The sequence below is a fragment of the Lineus longissimus genome, chromosome 1 (assembly GCF_910592395.1).
Source record: "Lineus longissimus chromosome 1, tnLinLong1.2, whole genome shotgun sequence".
Taxonomy (NCBI): Eukaryota; Metazoa; Nemertea; class Pilidiophora; order Heteronemertea; family Lineidae; genus Lineus; species Lineus longissimus.
The window spans coordinates 25,224,336-25,246,348 of NC_088308.1; the positions used below are offsets into that span (position 1 = coordinate 25,224,336).

Sequence of the window (22,013 nt, forward strand, 5' to 3'; positions counted from 1 at the left end):
GGTCCCAGCGGGAAGTTGATACTGGTAATTCACGTTATGCGCTGGCGCGTTTGGTGGAGAGAGGAAGGGATTCGCCGGCCCTCTCTATACTCTAACAAGGCATACCAGTGGTTTTCAATATACTAAGAGATTTAAAAAAAAAAAGAACCAAAAAAATATTGTTTTATAGAACAATTTATTTAGGAGGAATATTACATTACATGTGTGGTCCTAAAGCTCATGGACATTGTATAAACGAGGTACCAGGTATAACATTGGACACACCTTCCTTCACTTTCAGCTTATTCGTCGCGCCTCCTTCAACAGTCTTTCCCAAAGGTGGTTAACTAATAAACCGCAGTCAAAGATGTACCATCCGCATTAGCCCATTAATGTCGTCATGCCGGTTTATATCGGCGGTGTATATGTGCGTAAATCCAAAAGCCTCCGCGTAATAGGAGTGGTGCTGATGCACAACGCCGAAGGGTTGGCATGATTATCGTGTACGACGGGGACACCTTGCCTCACAGTCCGCCTTCGAGTCGAATCTGTTTCCGTTCCCATCGCATCCTCCGTACGTGAAAGGCAAACATTCACCTTTTGTTCTGTTGTAGTAAAACAGTCGGAAATGGGCGTAGCATCGCCCGGTTCTCGCAGGCAGATTGCAGATAGGGTCTAAACGGAAATGGAAATTTCTATTAGAAAAAGATACATCAAGAAATACGTTTCATCCACGCACGCTACAAGAAAAAGCACACCTAGAAGATGCGTTATCTGTGAGATATACATCCACCATTTACAAACCAATCGATACGACATGTACACTAAGTAAATATAAAACATATAGTGCAATCTCAGTATTGTAAATACAAGTATATTCATAATCGACACCCTGATCAGAGACCTATTTAGATGTTGCTTTATTTTTTCCGACCACTCGTTTTTACTCGACTTACAACTGTAATTGGGAACGCATCTTGGGATGTAGTTTCCCTCGCATGGTCTTGGCCAACACGAAAACACTCCTTCGCATCGTTCACCCACACCGCATCTAACATCCTGAACAATAGAAGTGAGAAGTATCTAATTAATCAAGTCTCATTAACATTTTGTGGCCTTGATAGGTTTTCTTTGCATTATGTCTTCTCGTGAAATCTCAATCGAGCAATTGAAAGAAAACCAGGCGTAATCGGCGCAACAATGATAACATGATTTAGCTTAATGCCAACCTCGGTTGAGGTACTAAGTATCATCCGACTACACACTTAACCCGGTTTATTTCCCGACATTTTACATGTATCTCCGTACAGCCTCCCGTCCCGGCTCGATTTTAGTACAGAGACCTACCTTTCTTGAATGAGACATGAAGAAATGCCTAAAGCCACAGGCCGACTGTGAAGGGTACCAAGGACATCTTGACTCCGGGCCACAGCGGCTCCACGTGTTGGCCGATGGCTTACTAGAATTTGACTCGCTCCAGGCTATGTACATGTATGCATGTAGTCATCATGCAAAAGGTTGGGAGGAAATAAACTCACCCTACAAGCGTCTTCTCTGGTGTTAGCCGTGGATTCGCCCAGTCCAAAGATTAACAAAATAGCCTACAACGGAGATGATGAATATGTTCGACATGCTTACACTAACACCTTATCACCCCGGACCGAGGATGCACGTTTTAAAAAGATGCTTGGGTGGGGTCGAAGCAATACGTCACTGTCGCCCCTGCAGTAGGCCAACAAAGCCAGTCATACATTAAGTTACCCTACATGATGTAGGGTAACTTCTTCAGCAGTCAGACAGGACTCTCGCATACACAAAGAATGGAAATGACGACGCAGGCCAAGAACAGTGGGCACCCCTTCCCAACTAGATATTTTTCAACACTTATTCCAGCTTTAACAATTCTTCTATCTCAAAGTCTACGTTCAGAATCTCCCAGTGCATAGGTTTTAAAAAGGGACGTAAAAGTATACTTTAATACCGCGGACACTAAACACAAATATGTATCGGTAGAGAAAAATTGATGATGATGATGATCATGATCATGACGATACTTACCGCGAGGGCAACCACACGATACGTCTTGTCCATTCCTCAGGTTGTTCCGATAAGACTGGTCAGGGAGCTATCTAGTCTAATGGACCAACACCCGGTTGTTACAAACTAAACAGCTACATGTATGATGCGTCGAATATATAGCAAACCCATTCGTGTCGTCATTAACCCATATGTAAATATGTCTAGCGCAATTTTATCTGCCGATGACTATAATGGCCTTTTTTTACCAGAATTCAACACAGAAAATCATTATTATCGGCGTATTGGGCTCTAGATTTAGTCCAAACCAGTTAAACCCGCCCAAGAGGCTCGAAAATTCCAGCCGCCCTTAAACAAGACTCTTTCACCAGTCTCCTCCACTCATTTATTACAGAGACTGGTAGGGGCGACGGCTTCCGGTGTCCAGTCGAGTGTTATTGACACAGATGGGTAACCTCGAGCCTCGTGAATAATAAGGAATACCAGAGCGCTCGGTATGGACAGTGCCTCCACTGTACGCACTGAAAATGTATGGCTTGCCTCGGCTAAATCAACGAGGCCTCCTCGACCCTCCGCTGCGCAGCTGACCACTTCTTCATAGCGTCCATGCCGGTACGGGAATGGAAATAATCGCCAGACAAATAAACTTATATATATATGTACATTGTATATCAACTCAGTTACTTTTTTAGACGACTTCACAATTCAGTATGGATATTCATGTTGGCGCGTTAACAGAGAAGTGTTTCTTTGACGATTTTTGGTAATAAAAAGAATTACATATGTACAATGGAACCTCCCTGAGCTATTAAGGACATAGCATTTGGTCTCAAAGTGGTTGTTTCAATTGAAATGAACCTCTGTAATCAGGACACCTCTCAAATAAGGACAGCATTTGTCAGTCCCAAGGGGGTCCTTAATAGGGGGGTTCTACTGAACATTGTGTTCCCGTCACTAAATTCCGAACCAGAATACAGTGGAAACCCGGTAACACGACCAACCCGGTAATCAGTACCCAGACTGAAGGTTGAAAAACTATTTAAGGCAAAATATTTTTTTGACTTGTTTTTTTCTGCACAAAATGAAGGACCATCATCAGTACCAGAATTTTTTGGCTTTGAAAATCTTTCGGAATTTCGAACTTATGAAAAAATTCAACTCTGAAGGATGAACAAATTTTTAAGTCCAAATATTTTTTTCACTTATTTTTTTCTGCTCAAAATTAAGAAGCATCATCAGGCCCAAAAAAAATTTGACTTTGAAAATGTTTCAGAATTTTGAACTTGATATACAACTTTTATCGCATGCCACCAACATCACTGGTCAATCCTCACGAAATATTATATGTGTTAAGAAGAACCCTTTACCAATATCATAATAAAAATTTACAACATTCCAATGCCAGCCTGAGAAAAAATGACAAGTTCTAAACTGACCAGTAAGACCTCATTTTCTTGAATATATTATCAAAAAGCATATTTCTGTGATGACCTGACTCAGTAGATTTAGAATTAACCACAGATCGAGAATTAATTCCTCTTTCATCCATTTAATCCCAGCCATGTATTAACCACAACTTGACATTTTAATAAGCTCTATTGACTGGATGAGTTCAGTCTATAGATCAGTGGTTGCAACAAATTGTTGAGCTTGGATGACAGGAGTCAGTGGAACCCACGAGGGGAGCTGGAACGGGATTCTTTAGTGACTCTGATCTAGTGGGCGCACCAAAACATCGTGGATCTGAAAAGAAAGGCTAAACGTCATAGCAAATAACAACATTTTTGACAACGGACTGAGAATAGTATCGTAGATTTTGACAGCGACTGTTTAAACTGAGCAATGTTGGCGATCTGACGCCGCAATTCAGTTCAAGTCTGCTGAGGGTTAACGCCTGTTACTTGGGTCAGAGCACTGGCAAGATTCGGACCGAGTTATACATGCTTCCCGAAATTGGTGGCTTGCACTGGAACTAACTTTTTCCCCCTTGTCCGTCATAAAAGGCATTCAAGTGTGTTGGTCAACCATGACTATCTCCTTTGTCCCTCCACCATAAGGCCTAGTTTCCCCTTATGACATCACTGTTTCGGACACTCAGCGCCCCATTTCTGGAAAGGTGTATACCCTATATACCTGGACGTGAGGCGGTGTAGAGAGGATGGATCGCACTATATCGGCAACGTCTTGGCCCTCAATCGCCTGAAATTTAACAAGAAAACCATGGTATATATTATACATGTATGTATGTATATATACACTGGTGACAGCACTATGCCATACACATGTATATGGTTTCAATCGCTCAAGCGGTTCAAATTACCACTGACCTACATGTAGGTCCGTGACATCAACGGAACGGTGTTGCTTGTACTAGTTTGGCAGCTTACACGCCCTATTTTCAACTTACCTTATACGAGTTTGACTCTAATGGAGTTCTTCCGCCTAGGAATTCATTTTGTACTACTCCCGGTGATATTTGCTGACAAAAGGGAGAACATTTCGCATCAGAAGATATACTAGTATATAGTCAATCAATACATCCGTGCCAGTCTCAAGTTTAAGAGCAACTAATAACTCGCCGAAGCTTTGGGCGAAATGGCAGGTCCAACCGAGCGGTAGTGAGAAAACCACTAGGTCTACTGACAGAAAGGTACATGTAGTGTCAGTTTTCAAAACACCTTGTGGTTATGACAACTTCACTATTTGGTACCGCCCCAATCGGTTATGATTGCCTGACCATAACTGCCACCCCACAAAACGAGACACAGTATATACATGTATATTATACGCTGAACCCGTGGTAGATGGTGACCAAGATGTTTTTGAATAGATGAAGTATAGCTGGAGTGTCGGCTGCATCGCTTGATGCTATAAGCATTCACCATGAAAATACGGACGCACTAATCACGTGGTCAACTGTTTCAAGAGCCTAACCCAGACAGTTGGTTTCATTCCAAAGCTTGGTGAGGTAGGTAATTCTGGAAGCTGGTGCTTACCGAAACCTTAATGTGCGACCTCTTATCTCTCAATTCCTGCCGCAGTCCTTCCGTCATAGCGGTCAGTGCGAATTTTGTTGCTGCATAGAAATGTGTCGAAGCGTTTTGTTCAACTCGGTGGCCACTCAGACTGGAAAATATAATTTATAATTTGAAAAATATATAGACATTTTCAAGTGAATGAGGACAGAGGTAAGAGCCTGAGAAGTGAAAAGCCCTGATCCCCTGATTACCCCACGATGCCTGCAGTAACGATAAAAACTGTTGCTATGAATAAGTGAAGAAAGCAGTTTAGCGACGAGCCTATCGAAATCGGCTAGATTTGGTCGAATACCATGCAAATACATGTACCAGTAGGCCTAGTGACTTCAGGTGACAAAATGCCGGTCTCCATTCGGATTTCAAGGATGAAAAACCCGATTCAGCTCTCGCGTTTGATATTGGACATTAGATTGGGTGCACGGAGTTGTGACCATGACTGTTCATTGCATTTCAACATCATCCATGTCATCGGGCTAGAGAAGATGGACAAACTATATCCGGGGCCTTCGCATTTTAGCGTAAATTAATGAGAATAATGGTGTGTTCACACTGGATGCGAATTGAAACCGAATTCCGTAGAGCGCTCTCCGGAATACGAATTGGTTAATCCAGTTTCAGAACGGTCGCGTCACACTGACCCGAATACGCATTCAAATCGGTTTAAAACGCGCTACACTCAATGCGTATACTAACATCAAGCATTCAATTTAAATCTGCAAATCCTGCAAGAAGCAAATTCTAGTACATGTACATACATACATAAAAAAATACAAGAACAGTGTCATTCAGCATACATTCCTAGGCCATTCACCATTCAATCTTTGGTCTCTGTGGCGTAACAAACAATCAAACCTCTGATAAGATCAACTTTACTCCGTACAAAAATAAATCTATTCAAAATTGCATGAAAAAATTATTCTAAAAACATCTTCATATTGTGTTTGGCAGATCATAACTCTACCATTTACCAGGCATTCACTTCAGCACATCCCACAAGACTAGCACAATCAATTGAATTGATAGAAGTTTGGCGCGGAGAATTAACGGAAGAGGAAGTGCGCCGGGCGCATGCACAGTGCGATCGAAATTATTAATTCGTATCAAGCGCGTCACACTTGAAATCTCAATACGGTTTCGTTGATTCGGATTAGCTGATTCGCATTCAATTCGGTTTAAGAACCGTGTTGGTTAAAGCGGATTGAGATCGGTATGAACCGAATTGAGTGTGACGCCCCAATACGTATCAACGTTTTAATTCGAATTCAATTCGTGTTAAAACCCCAGTGTGACCACGGCATAAGTTGGGGATGTACGGCTGCTCAGAGGAACCTTTAGAGTAATTACCCGTTGATGTTTATGATATGCCCATCGTCTGCGTCAAACCTCTTCATGGAATTTATTGCTTCTCTTGAGCAGATTGCTGCTCCAAGAATATTCACCTGCAGAGAGGAAAACACCAATCAACCTAGCCACCGAACACGATCCCAGATGTTTTCGGGTATATCCGACTGTCTATCGCTTTATCTAAACCGGAGGTAGGCTATCGTCTGCTACATTAGTCATATCAGCTGTCCTTTTCAGGAGTATATAACAGCCGTCCAATGGCAGGTATGGTATTCATAGTATTTATATATCATTCTACACAACGACAATGTTATATTCAGTATCGTAATTGGACATTTTTCAATTCAATTACATATTCAAAATTTTTAACGATTGGTATAGGCCTTTGATTGAAAGGCGCCTGTGCAAAATGCCTATATTACGTGTACAATAGGCCTTTATGGAAAACAGACGCACCAAAATCAGCCAGCGTCTACACAGTATATTACTTCAAAATAATGACAATAAAAACATTACCACTCGTATACGTTTGAATTCTTACATCTATCATTCTCTTCCAATCAGAAGTCTTGCCGGTGGTAAGTGCTGCACCATTGGCTAATCCCGCTGCATTGATCATGACGTCAACGCCGCCATATTTGTCATTGACCTTCTCGAACATGGCCAGAATCTCATCTTCTTGAGTGATGTCGCAGCCATAAACGGAACCGGAACCATACTGGTTCAATTCTTCTGCTACCTCCTGTCAAGTGCAAAGAATCATTCAACAAATGACAGATAGGAAAGGCACCAGCTGGCTGCAGATAATCGTTCAATTAGACAGCTGAACACATATATTCCCGTATATACCGTATTCAGGGTGACCATAGGAAACTGGTTTCATTTTTCATCTGTTGGTTTGTGATATTGACATCCTGAACCTCATGGTCTGTACCCCGTCTAAATGTAACCGGGATAAAACCCTTGCGGCCAAGATGTGATACTGACGGCTGGGGTCGTATTGCACTACCCCCTCCCCCATCTCGACGGGCCTTCAGTCACGATGATGTACACTGTTGATCTAGACTGAGTGATTCATCCGCGAACTCTCCCAGGGCCCGATGCACATTTATGACAAAACGGAATGTCACTGAAACCATTCTACATACCTTCAATTTTTCAAAGTTCCTTCCGCATATCACCACTTGCATTCCATGCATTGCAAGCGTTCTAGCTATGGCCAAGCCAATAGAACCAGAGGCTCCAGTCACCAAAGCAACTCGATCCTTCCAGCGGTCCATTATTTTCAAATACAGGAACAACCTATGCACCAGGCCTATACAGTTGGCCTACACTTTCCTGCATAAACTTGGATAGACACATGTGCTAATACAGTATTCATATTCTACGCATACTCCGTGTTCTATCGCTGGCTCAGCTTTTCAACCATGAATAACCGGTGACTGGGAGTTGGTAGACCTATCACCTGTTCACTTTACGTTTTCCTGTGTGATATGCCGTATTTCAACACATGTCGGCATGAAAGAGAAGAGGATAATGTTCACAGCGGGTGAAACCTCAACTATTCAGGATCGACCTGATTTCTCATGACGCACGGATCATGGCGCTCGCCCCTGCAGTCCGGTGGGCATGTACGTCCACCAGCCTGCTCGGAGGACGATTAACTCCCCCGCAGTTCTTCATCGCATACGTGATTTTTTCCGTGGCGGTCAGACTGATACAGATCCCTGCCAAGAATATGCCTACAATCGCCTTCCCGGCGCCTCAGTCTGACCAACGAGGCATTCAACGTCATCTGTGTGGCCATGTGATTGTGAGACGGCGTTGTCAAATGCTAAACGAGTCCCCGGCGATCATCGTTAAAGCAATTTTATGCCCCTTGTAGCAAATCAAGGCATTTGCAGAGCACTATGTTTTTGAAATCCTGTCGGAATTGCCGGCACGCTATGAAATAAAGGTAAAAATTTATTGAACAGTTAGTTGCGTAGAACATAACTGCAACTGTATAAGAGAAGAGACGTTGCTTTATTTCATATGGCGTGAGTTCCCTGAACGCTCCAAGAACCTGCCAAGTAACAGTATGGAGAAGAAAAGGAAAGAGTAGGACAATGAATGCGACAGTCACGGCAAACACCATGACGATGACCATACGTTCTTCCTGATTGTCGGTCGCAGTGGTGTTAATCCTCTCCACTGACTTGTTGCGTCTACTCATTTTGTACATTATCGATGCATTAAGGAATAAAAGTATTGAAATGGGTAATATTTGTGAGAGAACAGCGAACCCCATGTCGTGGACGGCATACCACTCTTCCGGTATCTGCAGTACGCACATGAAAGCTCTTACATTTTCTCCCCGAGGTACCCTGCTATATATCATTGCGGGCACGCAAAGAGTGATGAATAATGAAACAATAAGTCCAAGGTAGATTCTCGCTGATCGAAACGTTGTTATCAGATGGGCCTTCAGAGGGAAGACAACAGCGACGAATCTCGTGAAGGTAATAGCTACGATCGTCCATGAGGATGCATTCGGACTGAAGAAACCGATGCAGTAGATGATTACACAGAAAGGATCTCCAAATATTTGTATCATGGTTGACATGGCATCTTTAATTAAGATTACGCCTGTGGCTATTAGGCTTAGTGTGTCGATGACGGCGAGGGCCCGGAGGTAGAAACAGCTGACATGCTTTCTGTACTGTGGTAGAGACATTACTACCAGGACCAGCAAGTTGTTTATTGTACCAAATCCGACCAGGATCGGCGTGAGGTAGGCACTATTGTAGTACATAAGTTCGTCCAAAATATCGATCTGTAAATCAATTTGGATTTGGTTTTGACCATCCGAGTTATTAACGGGTGAAGACACGGATATGAACATTGTGACAGCTACTGAAAGGCCGTTAGAGATCTAAAACCTGAATGTGGGAAAATATAGGAAATACCATTTTTATCTCCATTGAGAATTGTAATGAGCAGATGTGGACTGTGTAGACGCTATTAGCCGGTTGAAGCGCGCTTGTACAAAAAGCCTATATATACGTGGTTTTTTAGGCCAATGTGAAACAGACACACCAAAACCGGCTAAATATCATCTACATAGTATAGTATCATGGAAGATCTTAAGTGGGAAAATCCTCTCCTTCCTATACCACGGAATCGGTCCGTGTTTCAACCACTCCTAACTACCTAAGCTGGCCTCACCGTAGCTTTTGGCTGACTTCTACTCTTTTTTAATGGATGAACCGTAGTCTTCTTGCAGCACAGCGAGTATCGAGAATGTTATCCAATCCAGTAAAGGAGTATGAGAATCAGATCCGCCGATATACTCCCGAGGCAGTGGCGATCGACTTTGGTCCTCCAAGGTATTGACATTAACAGGGGTAAAATCTACCGACGTCCTTTAACAATATAACTTCTATCCTTAATTTTCTCATCGAAACGATTCTGAAAATCAAAACGATTCTGAAAGTGCTGTAACGAGACATACCACGGATAGACTTGCAAGGAAATTTAACAACTGCATCGAAGAGTGGAGTGCAACATGAAAATGGGTGAGGTGAAGCAAATAAAGTACATGTATTATTAATATAGCCAAAGCTTTATATAGAGAAACATGATCCAATGACGCCAAGGTTTGTGAAAATATAGAATACATGTAGGTCTTAAATTGATGTTACTCTCTGTCCACATTTATACAGCTATACAGTTACCATGATACCACTATTCTTATAGTATTCCCGGTCGAACCTTTACGTTGTTTATTTCACTTTTGTTAAACCAGTCTTGTCTAATTATTGGTAATACATCTATATTTATTCTGTGGAAATCCGGGGTCTTTGTCCTCAATTGTCCTCGATGATGGAAACGGGAACACGAGTAGCAAGGAGAGTAACATCTTGACCCTCAATGTATTGACATTGCTCGCTTTCCAGACAACGTGCGTCCCCCAAGACATACGGGCGGAGGCTACGGAGGCAATACAACTCGAAGTTCAGTATGGGAGAGCAAAAGAGAGTAATGCATCTGGCATTCTTGCATTCTAATGTGGACCACGTATTTTGGAAACCGGTGGGCGAAAGTACCGGGAATTAACATAAATTTGTTGTTTTCTAACCTTGTCTGCAGAGCCCATTTGGTTAGAATGCTGTTTGCGTGGTTCAAAAATAATAACTTTCAGTTCCCTTCCATTTTCGTCTCTATTCGTTAAGTAAAGGCATCATCAAATCAAGATGATGACATAATGATCTGTCCGTTGAATGCAAGCAATTCGTGAGAATCCCTGGAACCACATCACGGGCACATCCATCAGCCTTCCTGTGATATACTTTCTCAGTGGTGTTAATCCTATCCACTGACTTGCTGCCTCTACTCATTTTGCACATTATCGCCACCTTAAGGCCTCTTTGCATAAAATCATGTTTTTGAAATCTTTTCGGAATTTTCTGCACGTTATGAAATAGAGGAAAAAGTTGATGGAACAGTTAGTCGCATAGAACATAACCCCAACTGTATAAGAGAAGAGGCGCTGCTTTATTTCACATGGCGTGAGTACCTTGAACGCTCCAAGAACCTGCCAAGTAACAGTATGGAGAATAAAAGGAAAGAGAAGGACGATGAATGCGACAGTCACGGCAAACACCATGACGATGACCATACGTTCATCCTGATTGTCAGTCGCAGTGGTATTAATCCTCTCCACTGACTTGTTACGTCTACTCATTTTGTACATTATCGATGCATTAAGGAATAAAAGTATTGAAATGGGCAATATTTGTGAGAGAACAGCGTGCCCCATATCGTACACAGCATACCACCCATCCGGTATCCGCAATACGCACATGAAGGCTCTTATGTTTTCTCCTTGAGGCACCTTGCTATATATCATCGCAGGAACACAAAAAGCAATAAACAATAAAACAATAAGTACAAGGTAGATTTTCGCTGATCGAAAGGTTGTCATCAAATGGGCCTTCAGAGGGAAGACAACAGCGACGAATCTCGTGAAGGTAATAGCTACGATCGTCCATGAGGAAACATTTGGAGAGAAAAATCCAATGAAGTAGATGATAATGCAGAAAGGATCTCCGAATATCTGTATCATGGTTGACATGGCATCTTTAATTAAGACTACACCGATACCTACTAGGTTTAGTGTGTCGATGACGGCGAGGGCCCGGAGGTAGAAACAGCTGACATGCTTTCTGTACTGTGGTAGAGACATTACTACCAGGACCAGCAAGTTGTTTATTGTACCAAATCCGACCAGGATCGGCGTGAGGTAGGCACTATTGTAGTACATAAGTTCGTCCAAAATATCGATATGTAAATCAATTTGGATTTGGTTTTGACCATCAGAGTTATTAACGGGTGAAGACACGGATATGAACATTGTGACAGTTACTGAAAGGCCGTTAGAGATCTAAAACCTGAATGTGGGAAAATATAGGAAATATCATTTTTATTTCCATTGAGAATTGTAATGACGTGGACTGTGTAGACGTTATTAGCCGGTTGCAGGGCGCTTGTACAAAAAGCCTATATATACGTGTTTTAGGCCAATGTGAAACAGACACACCAAAACCGGCTAAATATCATCTACATAGTATAATATCATGGAAGATTCTAAGTGGGAAAATCCTCTCCTTCCTATACCACGGAATTCGGTCCGTGTTTCAACCACTCCTAACTACCTAAGCTGGCCTCGCCGTAGCTTTTGGCTGACATCTATTCTCTTTTTTAATGGATGAATCGTAGTCTTCTTGCAGCACAGCGGGTATCGAGATTGTTGTCCAATCCAGTAAAGGAATATTAGAATCAGATCCGCCGATATACTCCCGAGGCCGTGGCGATCGACTTTGGTCCTCCAAGGTATTGACATTAACAGGGGTAAAATCTACCGACGTCCTTTAACAATATTACTTCCACCTTAATTTTCTCATCGAAACGATTCTGAAAATCAAAACGATTCTGAAAGTACTGTAACGAGACATACCACGGATAGACTTGCAAGGAAATTTAACAACTGCATCGAAGAGTGGAGAGCAACATGAAAATGGGTGAGGTGAAGCAAATAAAGTACATGTATTAATAATATAGCCAAAGCTTCATATAGAGAAACATGATCCAATGACGCCAAGGTTTGTGAAAATATAGAATAGGTCTGAAATTATTGTTACTTCTGTCCACATTTAAACAGCTATACAGTAACCATGATACTACTATTTTTATAGTATTCCCGGTCGAACCTTTACGTTGTTTATTTCACTTTTGTTAAACCAGTCTTGTCTAATTATTGATAATTACATCTATATTCATCCTGTGGAAATTCGGGGTCTTTGTCCTCAATTGTCCTCGATGATGGAAACGGGAACACGAGTAGCAAGGAGAGTAACATCTTGACCCTCAATGTATTGACATTGCTCGCTTTCCAGACAACGTGCGTCCCCCAAGGCATACGGGCGGAGGCTACGGAGGCAATACCACTCGAAGTTCAGTATGGGAAAGCAAAACAGAGTAATGCATCTGGCATTCTTGTATTCTAATGTGGACCACGTATTTTGGAAACCGGTGGGCGAAAGTACCGGGGAATTAACATAAACATGTCGTTTTTTAACCTTGTCTGCAGAGCCCATTTTGTTAGAATGCTGTTTGCGTGGTTCAAAAATAATAACTTTCAGTTCCCTTCCATTTTCGTCTCTATTCGTTAAGTAAAGGCATCATCAAATCAAGATGATGACATAATGATCTGTCCGTTGAATGCAAGCAATTCGTGAGAATCCCTGGAACCACATCACGGGCACGTCCATCAGCCTTCCTGTGATATACTTTCTCAGTGGTGTTAATCCTATCCACTGACTTGCTGCCTCTACTCATTTTGCACATTATCGCCACCTTGAGGCCTCTTTGCATAAAATCATGTTTTTGAAATCTTTTCGAAATTTTCTGCACGTTATGAAATAGAGGAAAAAGTTGATGGAACAGTTAGTCGCATAGAACATAACGCCAACTGTATAAGAGAAGAGACGTTGCTTTATTTCATATGGCGTGAGTTCCTTGAACGCTCCAAGAACCTGCCAAGTAACAGTATGGAGAAGAAAAGGAAAGAGTAGGACGATGAATGCGACAGTCACGGCAAACACCATGACGATGACCATACGTTCTTCCTTATTGTCAGTTGCAGTGGTGTTAATCCTCTCCACTGACTTGTTGCGTCTACTCATTTTGTACATTATCGACGCATTAAGGAATAAAAGTATTGAAATGGGTAATATTTGTGAGAGAACAGCGTGCCCCATATCGTACACAGCATACCACCCATCCGGTATCCGCAATACGCACATGAAGGCTCTTATGTTTTCTCCTTGGGGCACCTTGCTATATATCATCGCAGGAACACAAAAAGCAATAAACAATAAAATAATAAGTCCAAGGTAGATTTTTGCTGATCGAAAGGTTGTAATCAAATGGGCCTTCAGAGGGAAGACAACAGCGACGAATCTCGTGAAGGTAATAGCTACGATCGTCCATGAGGAAACATTTGGACAGAAAAATCCAATGAAGTAGATGATAATGCAGAAAGGATCTCCGAATATCTGTATCATGGTTGACATGGCATCTTTAATCAAGACTACACCGATACCTACTAGGTTTAGTGTGTCGATGACGGCGAGGGCCCGGAGGTAGAAACAGCTGACATGCTTTCTGTACTGTGGTAGAGACATTACTACCAGGACCAGCAAGTTGTTTATTGTACCAAATCCGACCAGGATCGGCGTGAGGTAGGCACTATTGTAGTACATAAGTTCGTCCAAAATATCGATCTGTAAATCAATTTGGATTTGGTTTTGACCATCCGAGTTATTAACGGGTGAAGACACGGATATGAACATTGTGACAGTAACTGAAAGGCCGTTAGAGATCTAAAACCTGAATGTGGGAAAATATAGCAAATATCATTTTTATTTCCATTGAGAATTGTAATGACGTGGACTGTGTAGACGTTATTAGCCGGTTGCAGGGCGCTTGTACAAAAAGCCTATATATACGTGTTTTAGGCCAATGTGAAACAGACACACCAAAACCGGCTAAATATCATCTACATAGTATAATATCATGGAAGATTCTAAGTGGGAAAATCCTCTCCTTCCTATACCACGGAATTCGGTCCGTGTTTCAACCACTCCTAACTACCTAAGCTGGCCTCGCCGTAGCTTTTGGCTGACATCTATTCTCTTTTTTAATGGATGAATCGTAGTCTTCTTGCAGCACAGCGGGTATCGAGATTGTTGTCCAATCCAGTAAAGGAATATGAGAATCAGATCCGCCGATATACTCCCGAGGCCGTGGCGATCGACTTTGGTCCTCCAAGGTATTGACATTAACAGGGGTAAAATCTACCGACGTCCTTTAACAATATTACTTCCACCTTAATTTTCTCATCGAAACGATTCTTAAAATCAAAACGATTCTGAAACTACTGTAACGAGACATACCACGGATAGACTTGCAAGGAAATTTAACAACTGCATCGAAGAGTGGAGAGCAACATGAAAATGGGTGAGGTGAAGCAAATAAAGTACATGTATTATTAATATAGCCAAAGCTTCATATAGAGAAACATGATCCAATGACGCCAAGGTTTGTGAAAATATAGAATAGGTCTGAAATTGATGTTACTTCTGTCCACATTTATACAGCTATACAGTTACCATGATACTACTATTTTTATAGTATTCCCGGTCGAACCTTTACGTTGTTTATTTCACTTTTGTTAAACCAGTCTTGTCTAATTATTGATAATTACATCTATATTCATCCTGTGGAAATCCGAGGTCTTTGTCCTCAATTGTCCTCGATGATGGAAACGGGAACACGAGTAGCAAGGAGAGTAACATCTTGACCCTCAATGTATTGACATTGCTCGCTTTCCAGACAACGTGTGTCCCCAAGGCATACGGCGGAGCCTACGGAGGCAAAACCACTCGAAGTTCAGTATGGGAGAGCAAAACAGAGTAAGGCATCTGGCATTCTTGTATTCTAATGTGGACCACGTATTTTGGAAACCGGTGGGCGAAAGTACCGAGAATTAACATAAATTTGTTGTTTTCTAACCTTGTCTGCAGAGCCCATTTGGTTAGAATGCTGTTTGCGTGGTTCAAAAATAATAACTTTCAGTTCCCTTCCATTTTCGTCTCTATTCGTTAAGTAAAGGCATCATCAAATCAAGATGATGACATAATGATCTGTCCGTTGAATGCAAGCAATTTGTGAGAATCCCTGGAACCACATCACGGGCACGTCCATCAGCCTTCCTGTGATATACTTTCTCAGCGGTGTTAAACCTATCCACTGACTTGCTGCCTCTACTCATTTTGCACATTATCGCCACCTTGAGGCCTCTTTGCATAAAATCATGTTTTTGAAATCTTTTCGAAATTTTCTGCACGTTATGAAATAGAGGAAAAAGTTGATGGAACAGTTAGTCGCATAGAACATAACGCCAACTGTATAAGAGAAGAGGCGCTGCTTTATTTCATATGGCGTGAGTTCCTTGAACGCTCCAAGAACCTGCCAAGTAACAGTATGGAGAAGAAAAGGAAAGAGTAGGACAATGAATGCGACAGTCACGGCAAACACCATGACGATGACCATACGTTCTTCCTTATTGTCAGTTGCAGTGGTGTTAATCCTCTCCACTGACTTGTTGCGTCTACTCATTTTGTACATTATCGACGCATTAAGGAATAAAAGTATTGAAATGGGTAATATTTGTGAGAGAACAGCGTGCCCCATATCGTACACAGCATACCACCCATCCGGTATCCGCAATACGCACATGAAGGCTCTTATGTTTTCTCCTTGGGGCACCTTGCTATATATCATCGCAGGAACACAAAAAGCAATAAACAATAAAATAATAAGTCCAAGGTAGATTTTCGCTGATCGAAAGGTTGTAATCAAATGGGCCTTCAGAGGGAAGACAACAGCGACGAATCTCGTGAAGGTAATAGCTACGATGGTCCACGAGGAAACATTTGGACTGAAAAATCCAATGAAGTAGATGATTACACAGAAAGGGTTTCCAAATGTTTTTATCATGGTTGACATTACATCTTTAATTAAGATTACGCCTGTGGCTATTAGGCTTAGTGTGTCGATGACGGCGAGGGCCCGGAGGTAGAAACAGCTGACATGCTTTCTGTACTGTGGTAGAGACATCACTACTAGGACCAGCAAGTTGTTTATAGTACCAAATCCGACCAGGATCGGCGTGAGGTAGGCACTATTGTAAAACAGAAGTTGATCCAAAATATCGACTTGCAAATCAAATTGGATTTGATTTCTACTAGATTGATTGGTAGAAGGCAACATGGTGGTGACCGCACGGCGACAGACATGGGAAAATAGTTAAAGGTTTACCTGATTAAGAAATACTATGTCCTCTCTTATATCGAGCGGTGCTTACAATGACAAGCATACGCGGAAAAATATAAGACCATTGGAAATTCTTTTGGAATCCGTACAAAGCAAGAAATTCCTCTTATTTCAGCAACTACCTGTACTGATTTAGAGCTTTCGGGAAACCTCCATTCTCCTTTGCCAATCCTTGGCTTTTCTACTTCACACCGGGGGCTGTAACGTTAGTACAAAAACACATTTAAGTCTCATCCGCCGGTACAATTCCAAAGCAGCGTATTTCGGTCTCAATCGGTCTTTGAATAAACTGGGTAACCAAGTTACCCAACGTATACGGGTGTCTACCTTGATAATTTGATTAAAGGTAGTTTGGAAGAGCTACAATGACTGACTCTCAAGCCAGATAAACTCGAAAATAAAGATCCATTGAAAAGTTGAAACATATATAGAAGTGATAAATCTATAATCAGGTCTTGATATAAAGATAGATGGTCAAATGACGCCAAGGTTTGTGAAAATAGAATGATTCTAAAATACTCATATCTACAGTTTGAAGGACACACATATCTAATATGTGCTATTCTTCATTTCTTGATGAACGTTTGCGTCTATTTCTATTTAGAACTATATTAAGAATTTGCTCAGATAGTCCAGTGACGGATCCAGAAATTCTGGAAGGGGTGTGGGCAGCCCAACCAATAGAGGACCGGTGGTGCGATCCATGAAACGAGGCCGGGGTCGGGTGGCACTCCCCAAGATAAAATGGAAACTTGACCGAGTGCAGCCACCCCTAAGAATATAACGAGATATGAGTCATCTCTGGTAGCTGCTACACGGGTATGTCTACAGAAAATGAAACAGATAGAAAAACATAGCAGAACATGCATCAGGAAAAAAGCTTGATATCTTTTACACTCATCGCTCGTGGGTTCTCTGATTGACCTGCGTAAATCAAGGAAACCAATTCATCAGCCAGATTATTAGTGGTCAAACAATTAGATACATGGTTGTATTGGGCAATTGTATCTACACCGGTATCTGCCCGCTTAGTGGTAAACAGAGATAATAGAAATGCAAATATATGCACTACGACCTTTTTCAAAATTATTAATACGGCTGCTACATCAATCTTGATCAAGACAACGGCGAGATCGATCGGGTGGCGGATGATTTAACGGAGGCTGATATTAAAGTGTCACTGGTTTGAAATATTGTGTAGCGTTGCTATATGTTTTGTCGGATAAGACTTAAAATGGGCAAGTGTTCGGTGCAAATATCAGGTCAGGCTTCGATTGGCAGTTGTGACTTGCTTTATCATACCTATCGGTAACGCACGTTTCACTATAACACAACGGAAAGCTGCATTCCGCCTCAACGGCACTGTAATCACGGGAGCACAGCGGCAAGAGTTGGGCGGTTTGACCCATTGCTATCAATAATGGCAACTAATACGTGATGCATGAGGGTGCACAACCGACAAACACTTTTGAAGAAGAAGCAGTATCCTTTATCATCCCTTTTGGGCCAAAAGACACTCGCAGAGAATGACTGATTTGAAATCCTGCCTGAACTTTCTACAAGTAATGAAATAGAGAAAGAAATTAATGGAACAGTTGGTTGCGTAGAACATAGAAGCCATCGTGTAGGAGAAGTTTCGCTGTTTAATTTGGTAAGGATTTAACTCTTTATAAGCCAAGAGAACTTGCCATACAATGGTCTGGATAACGTATGGTAAGACTAAGACAAGGAATGCTATTGTTACTCCAAAAACCATGACTATCACCGAACGCTCTTCCTTAGTATCAGTAGCACTTACAGTCATTCTTTCAACTGATTTGTTCCTCCGGTTCATTTTGTTCATTATCGACAAATTCAAAACCAAAAGAACGAAGAAAGGCAACATCAGCGCGAGGATTGAATGTGCCATTTCATAACTTGCGTTAACACTGACCGGGATGAGAAGAACACAACGGAACGCCCGCGTCGATTCACCCTTAGGTGCTTTGCTGAAGACCAAAGAGGGTGACGCCCAGACGCAGAACGCAATCACAGTCACAGCTATGTATATATTTGCTGCCTTGAATGTTGTTATCAGGTGCGCCTTCAGGGGAAACATCACTGCAACGAATCGCGTAAAGGTAATGGCTATGATCACCCAAGAGGACGCATTTGGTGAAAAATATGAGCAAAATGACAAAGCTGCACAGAATGGGTCGCCATACCTTGCTATCATTGCTACCATGACGTTCTTTGTTAGTACTGTCCCGATTCCTAACAAGTTTATTATGTCGAAGACTGCTAATGCTCTGAGGTAGAGGCAACTGACGTGTTTTCTATACTGCGGTAGAGACATGACTACCAATACCAAAAGATTATTTATTACGCCGAATATCACAAGAATGGGCGTGAGGTAACTGCTGTTGTAATAGAGGAGAGCATCCAGAATATCCGATGGATCTGCAGTTTGCGACATTGAAACATCTTGCGACGTTGTAACATTTTGATATCCAGTCGAAGTAACCATCACTGCTCCTTCGAGATTCTTAAGCAAGCTTAGATTGTTGAGAAACGACGAGCATGACTATTTAAAGAGAGACTATAGGCGATGCCAGGTAGGTCAGATTATGTTACACAAAATCGCCGAAAGGGGCCTCTCCCTTTATCATACTGCATTGACCTATTCCCGCTTGTTTGAAGAATACATATCGCTGAATCAAACACGACCAACGACCGCATAATTGTCACCCGCAGACTACCAATTTGATCCCCAGCTCCTGCCTTTAGTACCCCTTTAAGGCAACACCAGCACGATCTGGCTATGACAAACCCGGACACAGCAAAGTTCGTTGTACAGGCGATCTACACAAACACCTCAGACATCCCTGTCGATCATCTCGCTGCTTTGTCCGGGAACCAACCCTGATGCATCTGAGCTAAAAATTGCAAAATGATACGACTCATAAAATTTCTAAATAAATCAATGGGTTCTATTTCAATGTAATGGAAATATATTATATGAATAGATTTGACTATTTCCGTAATGACTTTGTGTGACGTCAAAGGGGCAAAGTACTTTTTATTGCCCCCACACATGACGTCGTTCGTTCGAGTTTGTTAAGTTCGGGTTCAGGGGTTTCCTTCAAGATAACGATGATAATGATATTAACGAATCTCTTGTTTTAAACCATAAATGAACATATTTCAATTGATTTATTTCGTCCAATGAATTACCTTTTGAAACAATTACAAACCAAAGTAATTGTTTCAAAAAGTGTATATCTGGATTTTTGGAGGAAATTAGTCAAATCAGTTCATCTAGGGTTTGAAACAATCAGCGTTATTTCAGAAGAAAATTGGTAAACAGTTATTCCTACACTGGCCCCTCACACAATCGAGCATATATAGTGTTGTTTATCAAACTGGTGCACGAATTGAAATGTGCCGATTATAGTGGAGTTTTCATGATTTAGAACAAAAGCTGAATCATTTTATCAATCATTCAGGGAAGAAGACTCCTCCTTTAATAGCAGCGTTGAGTGATTACACAGCGTACCTCGCTGCCCCTAATTTCGCGACAGATCAAGCCGACGCCTCATCACCAACAACGGTCACCCATAGAAACGTGCTGGCGCAAGTGACCAGCGACTTGATTTGAGTTGTGATGAGGTTTGAGGAATATACGTTTCGGAAATAGCCATTGTTACGGAAAGTTAGTTTGTTTTGGAGCCTTGGAGATTCAAGATGGCCGCTGTACCAATGGAGATCGACACAAAAAATATGTCGGAGGACAGACAAATCCCGAAGACTGGAGTGAAAGCGATAAAGGATTACACTGGTTCTTTCCTCTATGATTCTTTGTACCCACTCTTGATGACCATGAGATTACTTGGTCTGTACAATTCAAGGCACTCCCACGAAAAATTTCGATACCTGACTCTAATAAACTGCATTATAACAGGGGTAGTCATCCTGAACACCTTGTTGCGAATGTGCATTTCCTTCAAACATATCGACGGTTTCGGCCTTGAGCTTTTCGGAGCACTTATTACCGTCATATGGCTGACTTGGTGTTTCTGCGGATACGTTACGTGTCTCAGGGTATGGCTTCATGAGTCGAAAGCGCCATCCTACTTCATGAGTTTCGAAGTAGTTCTCAATTCATGTGAGCACTATCATGAGTGCTTCAGGTTGATTTTACGGCGACGCGCATGGGTTTTAATCGGAATCGGCATCGCGTATATTGCTGTAAACTTCGTGTTCTTTTTCAATCTCCTTTTCTCGTCAGAAGTGATGGCCGGCATGAAAAACCCGCAAGAAATTTACAACTCGTTCCCGCAATGGGGAAAAACTTTTACCGACGCGTTGATAACTATCGGTCAAGTACACATCTCTGCAGCGTGGATATTCCCCGCTTTCTTCGTACATTGCATTTCTTACGCGCTGATACTCGAACTTCAGTGCTTCAACAAAGCTTTGAGTGCAGAAATAACAGACGACGGGGAATTCAAGGGAGATTTGGAGAAGTATAGAGTCCGCCATCAGGTGGTTGCACGATTGATTGAAAAGGCAGACGAATTGTTGAGTTTCCAAGTTTCCATAACCCTGGCATGTTCTTTAAGTCTTCTAATCTTTCTCCTTTATTCTGTTCTATGGGATTCTTCGATTTCGACTAATCCTTTGACGATACTGGCCTACGTCTATTGGATGGTCATGAGTGTTGCATTTACGGGCCTGGTGTTGTACGATGGAGCCAGCATTAACGAAGCCGTGAGTATACAAATTAGCTCTTTTCAAATGTTCTTATTCTATCTTATACATTGTATTAGGCCTGATTCCATGAGAGTGTTTTCCCTTTGCGGTCTGCAAAGCGGTAAATTCTTTTCGTAGTATTGATAATCATGATCATCTATTTGCTGCAGCGGTTATCATTGAGGTGTATGTTGTCATGACTGTCAATGAAATAAATCTTTGATTCTGAATAGAATGGCAAAACTTTTCGATCAGTATTAGTTTTGGTGGCGAAGGCAGTCCAAAATCCATCAGCCGAGTAGTTCCCAATGAACAGAATGTCATCATGGCTGTAAATATGGACATATTGCATCAAATTGTCACTGCATCCAGTTTAATATTTGCAGTCCCTGATGCCGCTTTCAAAGGCATGAAAGGTGATAGACCATGTCATGATGATAACCA

At 41.8% G+C, this 22,013-nt stretch overlaps 2 protein-coding genes across 2 annotated transcripts; both read right to left on the minus strand.

Annotated features, from left to right (window-relative positions):
* Nucleotides 1–156: 156 nt before the first annotated feature.
* On the minus strand, nt 157–8,074 carry LOC135493861 (dehydrogenase/reductase SDR family member 11-like). The gene is made up of 10 exons (XM_064781487.1): nt 7,547–8,074; nt 6,940–7,140; nt 6,399–6,493; nt 5,013–5,142; nt 4,424–4,495; nt 4,150–4,215; nt 2,038–3,759; nt 1,518–1,580; nt 936–1,038; nt 157–654 (listed from the first exon to the last, which is right to left on the minus strand). The coding sequence occupies exons 1-7, from the start codon at nt 7,676–7,678 to the stop codon at nt 3,718–3,720; spliced, it is 738 nt and encodes a 245-aa protein (XP_064637557.1). The 5' UTR covers nt 7,679–8,074; the 3' UTR covers nt 157–654; nt 936–1,038; nt 1,518–1,580; nt 2,038–3,717.
* An 8,461-nt stretch (nt 8,075–16,535) lies between these two features.
* LOC135501722 (cysteinyl leukotriene receptor 1-like) lies at nt 16,536–19,712 on the minus strand. Its single transcript, XM_064794013.1, has one exon. The coding sequence runs from the start codon at nt 19,342–19,344 to the stop codon at nt 18,331–18,333; it is 1,014 nt and encodes a 337-aa protein (XP_064650083.1). The 5' UTR covers nt 19,345–19,712; the 3' UTR covers nt 16,536–18,330.
* Nucleotides 19,713–22,013: the final 2,301 nt, after the last annotated feature.